The sequence below is a fragment of the Oryctolagus cuniculus genome, chromosome 1 (genome assembly GCF_964237555.1).
Source record: "Oryctolagus cuniculus chromosome 1, mOryCun1.1, whole genome shotgun sequence".
Taxonomy (NCBI): domain Eukaryota; kingdom Metazoa; phylum Chordata; class Mammalia; order Lagomorpha; family Leporidae; genus Oryctolagus; species Oryctolagus cuniculus.
Window position 1 is genome coordinate 21,784,310 of NC_091432.1, and position 20,559 is coordinate 21,804,868.

At 41.8% G+C, this 20,559-nt stretch overlaps 1 protein-coding gene across 1 annotated transcript in view; it reads right to left on the reverse strand.

Annotated features, from left to right (window-relative positions):
- Positions 1-3,884: 3,884 nt before the first annotated feature.
- HSD17B12 (hydroxysteroid 17-beta dehydrogenase 12) overlaps positions 3,885-20,559 on the reverse strand; it is a 197,185-nt gene continuing 180,510 nt past the window's right edge. Inside the window, exons 10-11 of the mRNA XM_002709065.5 lie at positions 5,165-5,314; positions 3,885-4,859 (exon numbers count right to left, since the gene is read on the reverse strand). Coding sequence (XP_002709111.2) covers positions 4,755-4,859; positions 5,165-5,314 — 255 coding nt within the window. The 3' untranslated portion in view covers positions 3,885-4,754. The remainder of the gene's footprint in view (positions 4,860-5,164; positions 5,315-20,559) is intronic.

Consider the following 20,559-nt stretch of genomic DNA (forward strand, 5'->3'; position numbering starts at 1 on the left):
GCCCAATCTGAGATGCGTTGCATTTAGTTGTCATAGCTCTCTGGTATTCTTTAAAACTTGACACTTTTGACAAGGATAATCTGGTAATTTTGTAGAATATTTCTTAATTTAGGCTTTTCTGTTTTTTTCCTGGATTAGCTTCAGATTATGAATATTTGATAGGAATATCACATAAATAATATTGTTTTCATTTTTTTATTTTACTTTTTTTAAAAAAGATTTTGTTTGAAAGGCAGAGATAGAGAGAGAGGGAGAGGGGGAGGGAGGGAGGGAGGGAGGGGGAGGGAGGGGGAGAGAGAGAGAGAGAGAGAGGGAGAGAGAGAGAGATCTTTCAGCTGCTGCTTCACACCCCAAATGACTACACAGCCAGGGCTGGGCCAGGCCAAAGCCGGCAGCCAGGAGTATCTTCAGATTGCCTATGTGGGTGTAGCAGCACAAAGAGTTGGCCCATCTTCTGCTGCTTTTCCAGTTCATTAGCAGGGAGTTGGGTCAGAAGTGGAGCATCCAGGAATCAAATTGGCACCCATATGGGATTTTTAAAACTATTTATTTGGAAGGCAAAGTGACAGAGAAAGAGGAAGAGACAAAGAGAAAGCAACCTTCCATCTGCTGGTTGGTTCACTCCTCAGATGGCTACACAATCAGGGCTGGGCCAGGCTGAAGCCAGGAGCCAAGAACTGCATCCTGGTCTCCCATGTGGGTGGGAGGGACCCAAGTACTGGGATCATCTACTGCTGCTTTCCCGGGCATATTTGCAAGGAGCTGGATTGGAAGTGGCGCAGCCAGGACTCCACCTGATGCACAGTTCCAGGATGCCAGTGTCACATGCAGCAGCTTAACCCCCCACACCACACCCTGGCTCCTTATTGCGTCTCCAGTGCATCATATCAGAATAGACAAATTATAAAATTATCTTTTTTTTTTTTTTGACAGGCAGAGTGGACAGTGAGAGAGAGACAGAGAGAAAGGTCTTCCTTAGCCCTTGGTTCACCCTCCAATGGCCGCCGCGGCCGGCGCGCTACGGCTGGCACACTGTGCTGATCCGATGGCAGGAGCCAGGTGCTTCTCCTGGTCTCCCATGGGGTGCAGGGCCCAAGCACTTGGGCCATCCTCCACTGCACTACCGGGCCACAGCAGAGAGCTGGCCTGGAAGAGGGGCAACCGGGACAGAATCCGGCGCCCCGACCGGGACTAGAATCCAGTGTGCCGGCACCGCAAGGTGGAGGATTAGCCTAGTGAGCCGCGGTGCCAGCCTAATTATAAAATTATCTTATTAGCAGTGATATTAATACCAGATTTTAAAAATTCTGCACTTGTTTTCATTTTATTTGAAAGGCAGACAGAGCAAGACAGAAAAACAAATGGAAAGAGAGAATTTCCATCCACTGGTTTACTCTCCAAATAAGCTAGGGCTGGATCATGCCAAACCCAAGAGCCTTGAATTCCATGCAGGGATCCTGCATAGGTGGCAGAGACCTTCAGCCATCACCTGCTGTCTTCCAAGGAGCACTTGGCAAGAAGCTGGGTAGGAAGTGGGATTGAACCAGACACTCCAGAATGGGAGGTGGGAGTCTCTCTCCACTGGTGACTTAATGCTGTACCAAGCACCAGGCAATTATTACAAACTTTATTTTTTTTAAGAAATAGCTTTATAAAACTCTTAAATTTTTGAATTTAGAGGTACATCTCAAACTAATTCAAAGGCCTAAGAAATCATAATGTAAAAATATTAGACATTGAAGAGTAATAAAAATGTGTATATATACATGTTTGTGTACACACACAATTGTGGATTCAGTAAAGGAGATAATTCAAATAAACACAGATGCTTTTTCTAGGAAAAAAAATCACTGAACATAAATAAGTTAACTGTCCAACTTGTGAAATAAGAGAAACAGAATAAACCCACAGAAAGCAGGACATATGGGATGGATATCTGGCATAGTATCCCAAGATACTGCTTGGGATACCAACACTGCACGCCTGAGTACCTGTGTTCAAGTACCACCTCTGTGTTGGATTCAGCTTTCTACTAATGCACACCCTGGGAGGTGGTAGAGGATGGCTCAAGTACTTGGGCCCCTTCCACTCATGTGGGAGACCCAGCTGGAGTTCCAGGCGCCCAGCTTTGGCCTGGCCCAGTTCTAGCTGCCATGGGGATTTGGGGAGTGAACCACTGGGTGGAAGATATGTCTCTGTGCCTCTGCCTTTCAAATAAAACAAATAGATAAAAGTTTAAATCTCCTCTTTTACCGAGAATCGGCACCCTTGATAGTGGTATCAGCATTGATGTTTACTCTATAGACAGTTCGGTTCTGGGAATGGCACTGTGGCAAAGCAGATCAAGCCAGGGCTCATGACACCAGTATCCCATGTCAGAGTGCTGCTTCAAGTCCCAGCTGCTCCACTTCAGATCCAGCTTCCTGTAGATGTGCCTGGGAAAGTAGTGAAAGATGGTCAAGTACTTAGGCCCCTGCCACCCAAGTGGAAGATCAGGACTGAGTTTCTGGCTCCCGGCTTTGGCCTGGCCCAGCCTAGCTATTAGCGCTGTTTGGGGAGTGAACCAATAAATGGAAGATCTCCCCTCACACTGCACTGTTGCTCTTTCAAATAAACAAATCTTTTTGTTTTTTAAAACTTCAGTTCTATTATATTTTGGTGCAGTAAGTATTGCATGAAATCTTAAAATTAATCCTTTATAGCATAGTATGTGAGGAAATGGAGACCAACAACACCATCTTTAGCATTTACTTATTCCATGTGCATGTGGGACCGGCAGAAGGGCAAATCAGAATAGTAAGACTCTTGTGTGTAGGACAGCTCCTCCGCTGCTCCCTCCCCTGCATGTCTGCGGACACTTTGGATGTCTATGCAAAATGACAATGAAAAGAATTTTAATAAATTAAAACATGGCTTTTTATGTTCTGAGTTAAGCTAACTCTACAGATATAATTAATACTATATTTTAGTCTATCCTTTTTGGGTTCAAATTTTATCTAGCACACATCAGAACATAAAATCAAACCAATATAGAGATTAATTTTATAAATTAATATAAAGCCTAACTTTTTTATCCCTAAAAATATGCTTGACTATCTTGGTGGTTTGGAACACAGTCTGCTCTTCCAGTGCAGTTTTCCTTTCCCATACCCTGAATCATGTATTTTCATGTCCTCATCTTCATCCTTCAGTGTCAAAGGCAAGAGCAGACTTGTCAAGTTGAAACTGTCAAAGGCAGAACACAGAAATTTTGAAATTGCTAAGGGATTTCCTAGCCAGAATTACAACTATCTTTTAAAATGGGACAAAAGAAAAAGTGTTTGGATTCTTGTTTGCAACCTCTTCCTATCTACCACTTTTCTGCCAAAAACAACTACCACAATTACCAAGCAACCAACCAACATGTAAAAACATACAAGTTACTGCCCCGGTCATGGTCCTCCGGCATTTCTACAACAAAATAAGAGAGGAAAAAAGGCAAATAATGTTTTATTTTATAAAGCTACATGTATTCAATTTAGATGACTATCTGTTATTCTAAGATTATGTTCATCCTTTTTTCTGGGGTGCTAAAATCTTTTTTCTTTTTTTTTACAGAACGATGTAGCTGATGTTAATTTGTTTTTCTTTTTTCTGTCTTATGTCCTTAAGTGCCAAAAATTAACAACTGGAAACAAATACCCCATTAACATTTTTTTCTTTTGCATAAAACTAGGAACAACAGCCTAGTTCAAAGCCTGCCTTCTATAATACATGGTCCATAGCATTGAATTATTTCTTGGTGATTTCCCTACCTAGATTATGTGACCGGATAAAGGTCAGCCTTAATTCATATTAAACCAGTGTAAATACAGCCTTCAGTTTCAAGCATCAGAGAAGCATACTTTCATTAAACACCATGGCTATATCATCTTTTATTAAAAATGAATTACATCAGTAACCTATAGGGTACCAATTTAAAAGTATACTGCCATCTCCATGATGGCATATTATTATAAAATTAATCTATTGTTACATATGTGAGCACTATTGGTACAGCACAGAACAGAGGCGGCAGGGTTCAAGCAAACCACTTTGCTGAGTCAGGATTTCGGTGGTATCATAGGGAGCTGCCAGACTCAAGGTACATTTTGGCCCATTTACCTTCAGAAATCACACACACGGCTGTCAGTATTTACATACACTCACACTGAGAGGAAGTAACATGGATACCAGAAAGCATCCTTCCGTGGGCTCCATGTGAGAAACAACTCTGTCTGTCTTTCCAGAAAGAGTAGTTCCAACTAAATGTACAAACTGGAACACACTTTTAGAAAATCTTCAAGACATCTATTTTAAATTGCCAAGTGTCTGCCCATAAGTGGATCAGTTCATCTCTATTCCTTCAAAGTGTTACAGGCAAACAAGACCAGCTGGCCATTACAGCTTATGGCACGCCTCAGAGAAAGGGCAAGAATCGTGATTATCAATCAGAGCTCGGGACAGACGAAACAGCTGGGTTTTATGCCTGACTTGAGCATTCTGTGATTTGCTATACCCGTGCTCTTTGCTACTAAGCTCTTTATCCATTTGATACAAGCATTTACATCACGCGTCAGATTTATTCTTGGTAGTATCCAGAATATATGTCAGGAGCTTCTCAAAGCAACTTCTGCTTTATTTAGCCATGTTAGTAACCACTGGAACATCCATGGAATCTGGAGACTGGCAGGGTGCTCTGCAATGACCAAGTTACTCAACACAATCATCAGTGCTTAGTTCTTCTTGTATTTCTTCAGATAGCGAGCCCGCACGGACTTGTTGACATCCATGGATATTTTTACAAAAACCCACGAAGGCAGCATTGAGTGTATTGTGCCCTGGGGGGAAAATGGGGGAAATACATAATTATAGCCTATAGTTTGGGCTAATCTGGAGCCATTGAGTTTATTTCTTATTACACTTATTTTATTTACAAGTAGACTTTAAAGTTCTTGGGTGTGCAGTTTAATTTTAAAATTAAACATAGATGCCTTGTTATCATCGTATGCATGGCTAATATAAAGAAACTTCAACAAGTTCATGGAAAATTTTCTACAAACTTTGGGAAGATCTCCTGTATGTCTTATACTATTTTATACCTCAAGCCAGAGAGTACTGCTTAGGGACATGAAGATTGACTTACCATCAGAGAATGGACCAGGTATCCATTAGTGCGAGACTGCAAGCCAACTGTCTTAATTGCAGACTTCACAAACGTCTCAGACGAGGGCTTATCAAAAGTAGGCTTCCGGATTTTAGCCAGTTTTGTAGCAACGTAGTATGGCAGCACGCTCTGGAAAGGCAGCACATGCCAATGATTAGGGGGACCGCAAATTCAGAATTCACAGTGATGCCTGAGGCTCTTAGCAGCAGAAATATTCTGATGAAAGAGAGGAAGAGAGAGAGGAAGAGAAGCAGCTACCTAAAGAGAGGTTGACAGAATATATGATGGCATAAAATAAAAAGGCAGTAAGTCATTCTACTGACTAAACAGAAGTTGAGACTATGGAAAGTATTAATAAGCATAAACATCTCTTTGAACCTTTAAAAGAAAGGCATTGAATAGAAAGCTAGAGAGCAGATATTCAAGATAGGATTCACTTTCCACTGTGACTCAACTCAACATTGTCACAGGAGCACCAAGTAAGATTTTTGACATTCCATCCTCCAAAAGAGATTAAGTTTTCCATGACGTGTGCTTCATTGAGCTTCTTCTATCAGGTTTGGTCCTTCCAAAATAGACATTTCACTTTCTTGGCCTTGGGTCACCATTTTTCTTCTCTGGTTTCCTATTATTCTGCTTTTTCAGTTTTATGAACTTGGCTATTGTTAAGAAAGGATCACCTCCTCTTTTCATTTTTCTTGGGGGGAGAGGGAGAGGAGCGACAATGTAACAATATGGAAACTGCATAATTAAAAGACACCTGACAGGGCAGGTACAGAATAACAAATCTGACTGACTTTTCAGAGAAATTTCACTAAGGTTAAGTTCATTGCCATGATGTGACATTTTATGTAACTCAACACAGAATACATGGGAACACTATTACGATGAGCCTTTAGTCATGACCAGAGGCTCCTTCTGCAGTCTGAAATAACTTGGGCAGAGCAGTATACCAAAGAGTCACATCTGTGAAAGGACAGGTTATAAATGACACTGACACATCTCTTACAGGGGAGGATCTCTCCCAACACAGAGTGGGCAAAATTAAAAAAAATTCATCATTAGAAGTAGAAACAAAACTGAGATTTGTTCCATCTATGGGTTCCTTCCTACTAAGACCTGGGAGGAGGGGTCTCATGTCTTCTTTGGGTTTTTGTCTATGTGTGTGTTTTGGTAACTGTATTTTTCCCATTCCCAACTATGAGTCAATGCCTACAGCCTACCCTCTTTGATGGGTGAGCTAAAACCAAGAATCCAGGAGCCTGACCACTGTCTCTTCCTGCAGCCACAAATCCACACTAAGTAGACTAACTTCACCAGAGCACTTCCTCATCCGGGTCAACTGACTGGCTGACTTTTGATTTTTGAGAATTTGTTCATTGGAAGTATCACTATATACTTATTCTTTACTTAATGGGCAAAAGTTTTTTTTTCCCCCCAAAATGTCTTGACTTTTAAAACCATTTGCTGCAAGGATAAGAGTGCATGAGAACACAGATTGGACATATATCTCAAACACAAAATCTGAAATATGGAGCTCAATGAATAAGTAAAGAAATAACTGTTCCTCTAGCAAAGCAAAAATGTATACACACATGCTCTGGTGTCAATAATGCAGGAACATGAGTAAACCATTGCTCATCTCTATGCCTCAGCTTTAAAATAATTCCTGTATGTAGATCACAAGCCTAGCAAAGGTGTAAAGTTTTGAGCTTCTCAAGATAAAGATGTTCTGATAATGATGACTTTCAATTGTATTTTAATTCTCTATTCCTTTTTGCCATCCATCCTGCTTTGCTCTCCTAATCTGTTTATGGCATAAATTGAAGAATTAAGTTGCACTGTCTGATTGAACCACTGGATGGTGCCACAAGCTAACTTACCATTCAGCTTAAACCATGACAAACAAGAGAATTCCTTGGTTCTGGGTGTGGGGACAAGAGATAGATGCGTAGGAATTCCAAGTTGAGCTATATTTTCCAACTAAGAAATAGAAATTCTATTCCAGAAAGAGCACTTATTTATTTCCACAATGGTCTGAAATGGAGGCAGTTAACATAGCCTCAGAACCATGTGAAGGATTCTGAGATGTCCTAGGTTTTGAGCTAAATCTTAAATGAAGTGGGGGTGTGGGGGAAGGGGTTGCTAGGTAGGCATAAAAGGGAGCAGAAGCCATACAGAAAAGGAGACCTAAAAAGAGCATGGTGCTAGTGCAGCATGGTTCAAATGCAGGAAAGGTATGCAGCAGTGCAGGAGGGACGCAAAACAGCACAGAAAGAAAACTAAGCACAATCACTGGACAGCATCAAGTTCTAGAACATAAGCTCCATGAAGTTCTGGGCCTTTATTTCAAATTTATTTATTTTATGTAAGAGGTAGAGAGATAGAGACAGATATGCCCACAACAGGGGAGGCTCAGCCGTGCAGAAGCCAGGAGCTTCAAACTCAATCTGAGTCTCTAACCTGGGTGACAAGGACCCCACTACTTGAGCCATTACCTGTTGTTTCCCAAGGTGTGCATTAGCAGGAAGCTAGAATTGGCAGCAGAGCTGGGACTCCAACCCAGGCACTCCTATGGAGGACGTGGGCATCTAAAATCATATCTTAACTACTAGGCCAAATGTGCACTTGGAGATCTGGATCCTATTAACCAGTGTACTCTCACTGCTGAGAACAGTACTTGGTACCTAGTGAAGACTTAATGAATACCTACTGAATGAGTGAACAAAAGAACACTTCAGTGTGGACAACTCTGCACAATAGCATTTGAGTCCTTTTCTATAGCTATAGTCCAGAAAAGTAATTACACCTGCAACCTGATAATATAAGAATTTATTTCTGTTTTACCAAAATGTTAGGTAGTCTGAAGCTTAAGCTTATACTATCTAAACAGAGGCAAACAGATAAATATAACTACTTGCCAAAAATTTTAAAAGGAATAGTTCAAGTCACATGTGAAAGAAAAAAAATCATTTTATATAAAAAGGTCATTGAGGTGCACCCTTAGACTACTCAAGAAAAATCCAACAAATAATAATTAATTCATATCTCCTTACCCAGGAAAACATAAAGGGAAAGGATCAAGAAGATACTCAGACTTTTACAGTGAGTATTTGGGGCAGAACAACTTTAAAAGGTTGCTTAAGCTCCACAACTGGCCATCAGAAATTTTGCCAGCTCAGAAACAACCCAATTTTTTTTTTTAAAGATTTCATTTATTTATTTGAGAGAGAGAGTTACAAACAGAGAGAGGGAGAGACAGAAAGTTCTTCTATTAGCTGGTTCACTCTCCAAATGGCAGCAACGGCTGGAGCTGCACCAATCTGAAGCCAGGAGCCAGGAGCTTCTTCTGGGTCTCCCACATGGGTGCAGGGGCCCAAGCTCTTGGGCTATTTTTCACTGCTTTCCCAGGCCATAACAGAGAGCTGGATCAGAAGAGCAGCAGCCAGGACTTGAACCGGTGCTGATACGGGGTTGCTGGTGCCGCAGGCAAAGGCTTAGCCCACTACATCACAGCACCGGCCCCAAAAATTCAACTATGACAGCTACAGATGTGGACAAGTGTCTGGGTTTTCAAATTTTGAATCCCAAACAGAAAATAATCAGGCCACTGAGCAAAACTGTTCATGCTTTGCCTTTGCTCAGCCCATTTAAAAAAAAAAAAATCCCTGGAGACAAGTTGATTTTTTTTTTTCTCACCCACTGAAGTAGCTTGCTTAAGTATCTGGTCTTCACCAAATAATTGAGTGGGTCTTGATGCAGAACAGGATGGCTGCTACAAATGCCATAGAGTACTGGAAAGAAGGATGCACAAAGCTACACAGCAGAAACTCAAGATCACACACTGAGCCCCTGAACGTCACGTGGCTGAACATCTTTGATGGACAGTCAACTGCATGCTAACTACGCATCTCAAATTTGAAAACAACCAGAACCGTTCACCACAATGCTTTGGGAAGATGTGGATCCAGAGGCTACCAGGATCCAACCGATTAGCACAGCATGGGATTTTAGACCTGGTGTGTAACACACCTTTAACAGGCACTAAGTCCACCACTGTAGCCAACACACAATCTTCCTCATTGTAGCTCCTATGCGGCCACAATGGGGAAACTTCCTTCCTTAGCTCTGTGTATTTGTAGACCATTTCTGGATCTGCATTGCCCAGAAGATCTAAATAATTATACTTGCGTGTTTGTATGACTTTACTTGTAAACCAGGAAATAAACTTTAGTCTACTAAAAGGCCCTTGATTTTCTTACTAGTAGGAATCCTTGGACTTGCTATAAAACGTTAAGAGAACGGCAATCTTCCAATGGTGCTGAGATCTCTGGTTGCATGGCATTGAAAAAGGGTCCCATAACAGATATAAAGCTTAGCACCAATGCCCAGAATGAAGGAGTTCGAAATGACATGCTCTGCACAAAGAAAAGCCTTGATAAATGCTGGTTGACTGATAATCCCATGAATGGCCTTCCTCCAAATATATAGAGTTTGCAGGTTAACATTCAAGGAACAAGAGGGAAAGCCATATAATACTACAAAAAAAGTATTCATTAGGAGCTGGCGCTGTGGCACAATGAGTTAAAGCCCTGGCATGAAGCACTGGCATCCCATATAGGTGCCGGTTCCAGTCCCGGCTGCTCCTCTTCCGATCCAGCTCTTTGCTGTGGCCAGGGAAAGCAGTGGAAGATGGCCCAAGTTCTTGGGCCCCTGCACCCACATGGGAGACCTGGAAGATGCTCCTGGCTCCTGGTTTCGATCGGCACAGCTCCGGTCATTGTGGCCATCTGGAGAGTGAACCTGCAGATGGAAGATCTCTCTCTCGGTCTCTACCTCTCTCTGTAACTCTGTCTTTCAAATAAATAAAATATATCTTTAACAAAAAAATAAGTATTTGTTAAACAACAAAGTATTTCCTGAGCACCTACTATAACAATGTTTTAGGCACTGGAAATAGCATCGTGAACAAAAAGTGAATCTCTCATTTTACAGAGCTTACATTTTGGTAGGTGCACACAGACCAAAATAACACAAGATGTATACAATACTGATAGGTAATGACAAAAAGGAAGAAAAACCTAGATAAAGGACATTGGTGTTGGAAGCGAATTCTGCAGGTGGGTTGGTCAAGAAAGGCGTCACGGAAGTGGGGACATAGAAGCAAAGATGAGAGAAGGGAGGGAGCTAGCCAAAAGGGTGTGTGGGTGCAGAGCCTTATACACTGAGGGGAACAGCCAGTGCAAAGGCCCTGAGATGAGAGGGTGCTCAGAGTATTTCAGGAACTGCAGGGTAGGGAAGATGACAGATGGCGTGGAAGGGTGAAATCAGCACTGTGGGCCCTAAGAACGCATGCTGTACTCTGAAAGGGATGAGAAGCCTTGGGAGAAATTCTTAGCAGGGGAATGAAATGACCAGATTTTGTTTTAAAGAGATGACTCTGGCTGCTGTGAGCAGGCTGCAGGGGCTACAGGCATGGGTGGGAGCAGGGGAGCCGAATGGGAAGACGTTAGAAAACGTCCGGGGTGAGGCCTAAAAGGGCTCAGACCAGAGCAGTAGCAGCAGAGGTCACGAGAATGGTTGGACAGTGGCTATGTTTCCAGGAGAAACTAAAGTCAGTAGGACTTCCTGATGGGTTGAATTTGGCATGTGACACTAAGAGGTAGTTGGGGAATAGTGGAAAAATTAGTGTTCATTGAGATCAGATCAATCTGGATTCAAATCCCTGCTTGCACATTACTAACTGTGTGATCTGAGCAAAACACTCCATGACTGAGCCCGATTTTCTTCCTGTGCAGTTGATAAATAGAGCATATTCCTTATTATATTACAAGGATTAAATAAGATATTGTCAGCTAAAGCATATGGAATTTGAACTCTAGTATGTATTAGCAGTTATTGTCTAAGTTTTCTAATATTTATTATATTTTTGTGAATTACCTTGGAAATAAGAATTTAGCTGAAGTTTTGCATCCTGTAAGGAGGGCCAGTATTCCGTTCTCTGTAGAGAAGATCAGACTATAGAGGTAATGGTAATCATCTAGGTATCTCCATCCTCCTGGACACATATTTAATGATTTGGAGGAACCTCTTATGTTTTCAGATAAAAAAAATTTTTTTTTAATTTATTTGAGAGGCAAAGAGACAGAGACACAGAGAGAAAGAGACACAGACAGAGTACTCTCATCTGCTGGATCATGCCTCAATTACCCACAATGATCATGGCTGGGAGAAAGGGTTGGCCAAAGTTGGGGGCCAGTAATCCAATTACTTGAGCCATCATCAGATGCCTTCCAAGGGAAGCTGGGGTCAGGAGCTGCAGGCAGGCATCAAACCCCAGTGCTTAGATAGGAAATGCAGTGCCTTAACCACTAGGTCAAATACCCACTCCAATCTGTTAGATCTTAGTATAATACGGCCAGGAAAGAGGGCCAGGAAAAAAAGACACCATCACTGACAAAGACAGAGAGTCAGTCACCTGGTTGGAAGGGATCAGAGCCCAATGATCCCATCAGGACTAATTCTACAACTGTGCAGTCATTTCACAAAGTTGGTGCACTTGACCAGATATGAATATTTCCAGTGAGAATCTTCTGATTGCTTTATAGTTCTATTTAGACTCCATTTGCACTAAAGACACACTCCATTTCCTCCTTTTACTGTCACTGGCAACTAACAAGAAGAGTGGATGGAGACTCATGTTTTCAATCGTGGTAGCCATTTCTCAACACTTGGCTTGCTAGCTCTTTCTACTTTTCTATATAATTACTCTAAGCAATAACATATGTAACACTATAAAAGAGGATTAAATATTTTCTTCCACTAAAAGAAAATCTTGCATTTTATTTCCTCCCTTATCTCAACTTGTCAGATTTGTTTTCTGAATTTCATAGCCTAAACCAAAAGTATATTTAAAACTACATTTTTAACTGAATTAACAAAACCACCAACTTTTGTCACCAAAGAGGACAAAAACACTGGAAGGTAGTAACTTAAGGGAGTGGGACTCGAAGGATTTCTTCACGATGGGAAATTCAAATTTAAATTCTTTTGTAATCCCTGCTAACATAAGAAAATGGTCTTCATTTACAGGGCAGCCAAAACCCATGCCTGCCTTCTCTGGGTGAGGCGGTATCTACCCGCTTCCTCACCTTTCCCTGGGTAAAGAGTTAGGGAAAGTCAACATTAGCAGGTGATTTCAATTAGCAAATGACCTCGTGGATAGCATTTCCAGGGACCTGGCTTCCCAGACAAAAGGGGGAGCCAGCAACACCTCTGAGGGAACCAGGAAGGCATTATAGGCAGACAGACTTCAGTGCTATTTAAACCCAGGTCAGCAAAGTCCCTAACTTTCCCCTTATTCTTGGGCACATTACCTTCCTTTACTTTCTTTTTTTTTTTTTAAGATTTTTATTTATTTATTTGACAGGTAGAGTTACAGACAGTGAGAGAGAGAGAGACAGAGACAGAGAGAAAGGTCTTCCTTCCATTGGTTCACTCCCCAAATGGCTGCCACGGCTGGAGCTACGCTGATCCAAAGCCAGAAGCCAGGTGCTTCTTCCTGGTCTCCCATGCGGGTGCAGGGGCCCAAGTACTTGGGCCATCCTCCACTGCCCTCTCAGGCCACAGCAGAGAGCTGGACTGGAAGACGAGCACCTGGACTAGAACCCAGCACCCATATAGGATGCCAGCACCACAGGCGGAGGATTAACCTATTGCACCACCGCCGGCCCCCAACCTTCCTTTACTTTCTTCATGGCAAGTATCACTGTAAAAAATTATCTTATTTGTCGCTCCCCCTCTTCGTGGAGGAACGACACAGGACCCTGCGCTGTTCTTTCGTCTGCTCGGCCCTCCCCGGGTTTCCTGCTGGTTCTTCCCGGGTTGGCTACTGTCCCTTCCACCTCCGTGGAAGGGCAGTTCACCCTGGCCACATTCCCCACTTCCGCAGGGGAGCGGCACACCGCCGGCCGGCTCTCTCGGGGGCTACACAGGTGTTCCCCTTAGATGTTCCTGGTGCATGCCGTCTCTCTCCTCCTTTATAGTCCTCCTCTGCCAATCCCAACTCGGCTGCCCACACGCCGAGTACGCTGCTCTCCTCCAATCAGGAGCAAGTCCTACAGTTTATTGGTTGAACTGGAGGCAGCTGTGCAGAAGCTGTTTACTTCTCTCCCAGCGCCATATTGTGGGAGAGCAGATGCATAGAATAAGTCTTAATTCCAGTAACTCAGTCTAGTCCGGATTGCTCCCCACACTTATTCACCTTTTTTTTTTTAATTGTCTACTACAGCAGGGACTCACCATGTTTTTTCACCAACAACCAGATTCTGCAGTACCTCTAAATATTTCTTGACTGAGGAAATGTGGAACATGACGTACACATCCCCCTTGGGGCTCACGGCTACTGCAGTGTTTAAATGCCCATCTTTTCACTCTCTGGGGGCTGGAAGACAGGGACTATGTCTTACTGACCTGTGTTTCCTCACTGCCCAGCTGCGGACCTGGAAAGCAACAGGCTCAAGCTGTTTGATGAACTGAACTGCCCTCAGGCAAGTTAAGTTACCTGACTTCTACTGGTCCTCAGTTTCCTACTTGTAAAATGGGACTAGTTTAACCTCTAGCTCAAATAAGGGAACAGGTAAAAACATGGGGCATATTGGAGAGCTTCACAGATGCACGTTTCTCTCCTCTCTTCCTCACACTCACTTGTCATTTCCCAGTTATTTTTATAGATGCCATATCTTTTATTCCACTTGCCAAAGGGGAGAACAAGGCCCAAAGGAAGGGAGCAACCCTCTGTAAGTCAGACAATTACTAGGTGGGAAAAGCAGAACTCAAACCTTGGTCTGCTGACTACAAGTCAGTGTTCTGTCCTTATGCCTCAGTACAGCACAAAAATGTGCTCTGCATAAAACCACAGCCTGGATCAAGGAAGCTGTGACCATGCCTTCGCTGTAACTCCTTGCTTTGAGATGACTATATATCCGGACAGGGCCTCATAAATGAAAAACCTTATAAGGCACAGAAACATCACTGGTTGCTTAACTCCAGAGGAAATTATGAGAAGTGTCTCCTCCCAGACTGCTTATTGGTGAGAGGAAAACAACAGGACTGACTGAGCAGACAGAGCAGGTCAGACCTGGACTGCAGGACACTGCCACTGTGGCGGGGTGGATGCTGGGTCTCCGAGCGTGATGCCCTGGGAAGGATGTATCATCATGTATGTTAATGTTTTGATTAGCAAGCAGAACCGGAATCGAGCTCTGAGGAAGCATCAGATTAAACTCAAGTGTTAAATGTTCAGTTAAATAGAGCGGGGGAGGAGCACTGTGCTCTTCAAAAAATGTCAATGTCATAAAAGACAAAGACAGGTGGTGGAGAAATTCCACTTAAAAAAAAAAATGAAAAGAGACAAGATGACTAAATATAATACCAGAGCCCAGACTGAATTCTTAACTGGAGAAAAAAAAAAAAAAAAAAGGCGATAAAGAATATTATAGGAGGGTGGGCATTGTGGCACAGTAGGTTAAGCATCTGCTTGGGAGTCCTGTATTAGTGCAGGTTTGAATCTCAGGTAGAGTCTCAGTTACTCAGCTTCTGATCCAGCTCCCTGATAATGCACTGGAAGATGGCCCCAGTATTTGAGTATTTTCACTCACATGGGAAAATCAGATAGAGTTTATGGCTCCTGGCTTTGAAAGAGTGGATGGAAGATCCACCACCACCAGCACCAGTCCCCACCCCCACCCTATCTCTCTCTCTCTTTTTGTCATTCTGCCTTTCAAATAAGAAGATCCAAATTAATAAAATCAGATGAAAAAGGAGATGTTACAGCTATATGCTAACAAATTGCAAAATCTGAAAGAAATGTATAGATTTCTAGACACATAAAATCTGCCAAAATTGAGTCATGAAGACATAGAATACTTAAATAGGCCAACAACCAAGATGGAGATTGAATCAGTAATTAAGACCCTTCCTACAAAGAAAAGCTGGGACCAGATGACTTCACTCATGAATTCTACCAAACTTTTTAATATTTTTTTTAGATTTTATTTATTTATTTGAGAGGTAGAGTTACAGACAATGAGAGGGAGAGGTAGAAATATAGGTCTTCCTTCTGTTGGTTCACTCTCCAAATGGCCGCCATGGCCAGAGCTGAACCGAACCAAAGCCAGGAGCCAGGTGCTTCTTCCCGGTCTCCCACACGGGTGCAGGGGCCCAAGGAGTTGGGCCATCTTCTACTGCTTTCCCAGGCCACAGCAGAGAACTGGATTGGAAGAGGAGCAGCCTGAACTAGAACAGGCACCCATATGGGATGCTGGCACCACAGGCAAAGGATTAACCTACTGTGCCACAGTGCCGGCCCCTCTACCAAACTTTTAAAGAACTAATTCCAATTATTCTCAAACTATTCAAAACAGGTGAAAGGGAGGAAATCTTTCCAAATTTCTTCTATGAGGCCACCATCACCTTAATTCTAAAACCAGAAAATGATACAACAAAGAATTATAGACCAATAACACTGCTGAACATAGATACAAAAAATCCTCAATAAAATACTAGCTAATCAAATCCAACGACACATCAGAAAGATCATTCACTCAGAACAAGTGGGAACAACTGGACCAATGTCCACTTTTACCACTGCTATTCAATATAGTTCTGGAAGTTTTAGCCAGAGCCATTAGGCAAGAAAAAGAAATCAAAGGGATACAACTTGGAAAGGAGGAAGTCAAATTATATCTGTTTGCAGATGACGTGATCCTATCTATAGGGAAACCAAAAGACTCCACCAAGAAACTATTGGAATTCCTAAGACAGTTTGGTAAAGTTACAGGTTATAAAATCAACACACAAAAATTAATAGCTTTTGTATACACGGACAATGCCATGGCTAAGAAAGAACTTGTAAGATCATTACCATTCATAATAGCTACAAAAAATTTAAATATCTTGGAATGAATTTGGCTAAGGAAGTGAAATATATCTACAATGAAAATTAGAATACATATTTTTTTTTGACAGGCAGAGTGGATAGTGAGAGAGACAGAGACAGAGAGAAAGGTCTTCCTTTTGCCGTTGGTTCACCCTCCAACGGCCACCATGGTTGGCGCGCTGCGGCCGGTGCACCGCACTGATCTGAAGGCAGGAGCCAGGTGCTTCTCCTGGTCTCCCATGGGGTGCAGGGCCCTAGCACTTGGGCCATCCTCCACTGCCTTCCCAGGCCACAACAGAGGGCTGGCCTGGAAGAGGGGCAACCGGGACAGAATCTGGCGCCCTGACCGGGACTAGAACCCGGTGTGCTGGCGCTGCTAGGTGGAGGATTAGCCTATTGAGCCACGGCGCCGGCCACAATACATATTGAAAGAACACAAAAAAATGGAATAATTTTCCAAGTTCATGGGTTGGAAGAATTAATATCACCCAAATGTCCATACTGCCCAAAGTAATTCACAGATTCAATCTGATCCCACCAACATCAAAACACCAACATTCTTCTCAGATCTGGAAGAAATGATCCTAACATTCAGATGGAAACACAAGGGACCCCAAATAGCTAAAGCAATCTCAAACAAAATAAAAAACAAAGCCAGAGGCAAATACCAGGTTTCAAGACATACTATAGTGCAGTTATAATTAAAACAGCCTAGTAGGGGCACAAAAATAGACATGTAGACTGATAGAACAGAATAGAAACCCTAAAAATCAATCCATACATCTACAACCATCTAATCTTTGATAAAGGAGCTAAAATGAATCCCCACAGAATGGACAGTCTCTTGAACAAACGGTGCTGGGAAAATCAGATCTCTGCATACAGAAGTATGAAACAAGACCCCTATTGTATACCTTATATAAAAATGAACTCAAAATGGATCAAGTATCTGAATCTATAATCTGATATAATCAAAATGATCATCATCATACTAGAGGAGAACACTGGGGAAATTCTGTAAGAACTTGTCATAAGCAAGACATCTTGGAAAAGACCCCAAGAGTTTAGGTAATAAAAGCAAAAATAGACAAATGGAATTACATCAAGCTTAGAAGCTTCTTAACAAAGTGAACAGGCAAACAACAGAATGAAACAAAATATTTGCAAACTATGCAACTGATAAAGGATTAATATCCAGAATCTATAAAGAGCTCAAGAAACTCACTAACAACAAAACAAATAATTCAGTTAAGAAATGGGCAAAGGACTTGAACAGGCATTTTCAAAGGATGAAATTCAAATGGCCAACAGACACATGAAAAAGTGCTCAGGTGCACTAGCCATCAGGGAAATGCAAATAAAAACCAAAATGAGGCTTCATCTCACCCCAGTTAGAATAGCTCTGATGCAGAAATAAAAGTATAATAAATGCTGGTGAGGAAGTGGGGAAAAAGGTTTCCTAATCCAATGTTGTTGGGAATACAAAATAGTACAACCATTGTGAAAGGCAGTATGGAAGTTCCTCAGAAAATTCTAAATAGATCTACCATATGATCCAGCCATCCCACTCCTGGGAACTTACCCAAATGAAATGAAATCAGCATATGAAAGACTTATATGTACCCCCATGTTTATTGCAGCTCAATTCACAACCCCTAGGATACAGAATCAACCCAGATGCCTATCAACTGATGACTAGATAAAGAAAATGTGGTATATATATACTATGGAGTACTTCTCAGCCATAAAGAAGAATGAAATCCTGTCTCTTGCAACAAAATGGATATAACTGGAAACCATTATACTTAGTGAAATAAGCCAATCCCAAAAGACAAATATTATGGTTTCCCTGTTCTGTGGTAAATAATAGAGTACAAAAAATGTAATGTATATGAGCGAAATTGACATTTTGAGATTTGATTGTTGTTTATAGCCCTTGTCTCTATTGTTGAGGAACAGTATTTTTTTTCTTCTCACTATTTGATGAATTCTTTACTTATTATATGATTATAAAATAAGCTGAAAGTATGTCACTAAAATTAAAAAAAAAAAGAAAGAAAGGAATGAAGAGGATGGTGGGAGCGTGGGTAGGAGGAAGGGTAGGGTGGGAAGTATCACTATGCCCTTAAATCTGTATATATGAAATAAATGAAATTTGTTCACCTTATGTAGATTTAAAAGTTATATAAAAATAAGTACATATTTTTAAAAATATTACAGGATCAAAAATTGGGCACAAATGATATAGTAGGTAACAATATTATATCTGTTAAATCTAAAGCTGTTTACTGTATAGTAATTATACAAGAAGAATTCAAAATGGATGCTGAAAAAATGGAATTAAAGGATAAATTTATGTTGGGGAAAAAAATTTGAAGTCCACGCACAATTTATTCATAGTATGCATTTTCATGAGCTTTTCCCAAGGCCCTTCATATGCATGGATTTCAAAATTTTTTTGCATCAACATAAACATCTTTTCATTCCAATTTCCCTGAACTTTTTGAAGTAACTTTGTATACAAGGATGTTCTTATTCTTTGGAAACATGTGTCCAAGTATTCAGAGCTAAAGGACACTGATGTGTGGGACTTACTCTGCCACAATAAGACAACTGGGGTACTCTCTCTTTCTCTCCATCTCCTGACCTCTCTCTCTCATGCTCTCCCTTTCCCTCTTTCTCCTTCTTTGCCCCTCCCCTCCGGTCTGTTGGGTTTTCTCCAGTAAACCCTTTCCCTTAAAAAAAAAAGACAAATGGGGTAAAATGTTAATAATAAGTCAGCCTGGGTAGAGGATGATATGGGGTTCTTATTTTTGTTTTTAATTAATTTATTTGAAAGTCAGAGTTATAGTGAGATGTGGGGGAGAGAGGAGAGAAAGAAACAGGCATGAGAAAGAGGAAGTCAGGAGCCCGGAGCTTCTTCCATGTCTCCCACGTGGGTGGCAGGGGCCTAAGCACTTGAGCCATCTGCTGCTGCTTTTTCGCAGGCCATTAGCAGAGAGTTGGATCAGAAGTGGAGCAGCTGGCACACTCCACCATATGGGATTCTGTCATCACAGGCGGTGGCTTAACTTGCTGTGCCATAACACCAGCCCCAGTATGGGGTTTTTTGTACTATTTGTATTCTTATAACTGGTTTTAGGATTTAGTCATAGTCTTAGCTACTTCATACTTTCTCAGCATTAATTGCTAATCAGATAGGGCAGAAAGAAGGAGTTTGGGTGTAGGATCCACTAACTAGCCAGATTACTTACAATTTTATCCTGGGAAAGATTTAAGCATAGTGGTTTTTTTTTTTTTTTTTTTTTTTTTTTTTGGAAATTTCCCCCGGGCTTTAATTATAGAGTAATAATGAGAACAAATGGTCTTCATCCAAAGTGCACACTTTTGATGAGAATGTATTTCTTATCCTCGTTCCCAATCAACAGATGGAGTCCATCAGGTCCAGAGTTCACCTCCAAGGCATGTATATCACTTGTTGTCACGATAATTTATTTGAATTTCCAGGAAATGATTATAAAATAGCAAATTTGAGTTCTTGAAGGAAATTTTAAATGTTCTTACAAAATTATGGAAAAGAAATTGAGGGAAAGATGGGGATAGAAAAACAGAAAAGAGTGAAAGGAAGTAAATGTACAACCAGTTAGAATTACAAAAACACATTCTCTTCTTTTCCTAAAAGAGCAATTTGATGAACACTCACACGGAAATAAACCTAAAAAAGACAGCTCTCCTTCCAAAGATTAGGGAAAAATAATGAAAGAAAGAAACTTAGCAACATGACATTAGCTTGGAGGCCTCTGAGATATAGAGGATGAAAATTCAAGATCAGAAGCATATGAGAGCAACAGACAAGGCTCGACGGATGAGTGTGCAGCAGAGTATGACCATGTACAACCGCAGTCCTCAGAGATACCATGCAAACGGCAGGTCTCCAAGGTGCCATCAGCAACACAGAGACCAATCAGATTAAAGAACCCTGTTCTCAAGAATACATTCAAGTAGGGGCTGGCGTTGAGGCACAGCAGGTTAAGTCACCATCAGGGATGGGGGCGTGCCCTATCAGAGTGCAGGTTCCAGCTCTGGCTCTCTGCTTCCTGAACAGCTTCCTGCTAATGGATGTGGGAAGGCAGCAGCAGGTGATCCAAGTGTGTGAGAGACCAGGATGGAATTTCTGGCTCCTGGCTTGGCCTAGCCCAGTTCTGGCTGTTGCACCCATTTGGTTAGTGAACCAGCAGTTGAAGATCTCTCTCAAGCCAGGAGCCAGGAGCTTCTTTGAGGTCCTCCATGCGGGTGCAGGGGCCCAGTATTTGGGCCACCTTCTGCTGCTTCCTCAGGTACCCTAGCAGGGAGCTGGATCAGAAGTGGTACAGCTGGGACTCGAACAGGCGCCTATATGGGATGCCAGTGCCACAGGCTTTAGTTTTTACCTGCA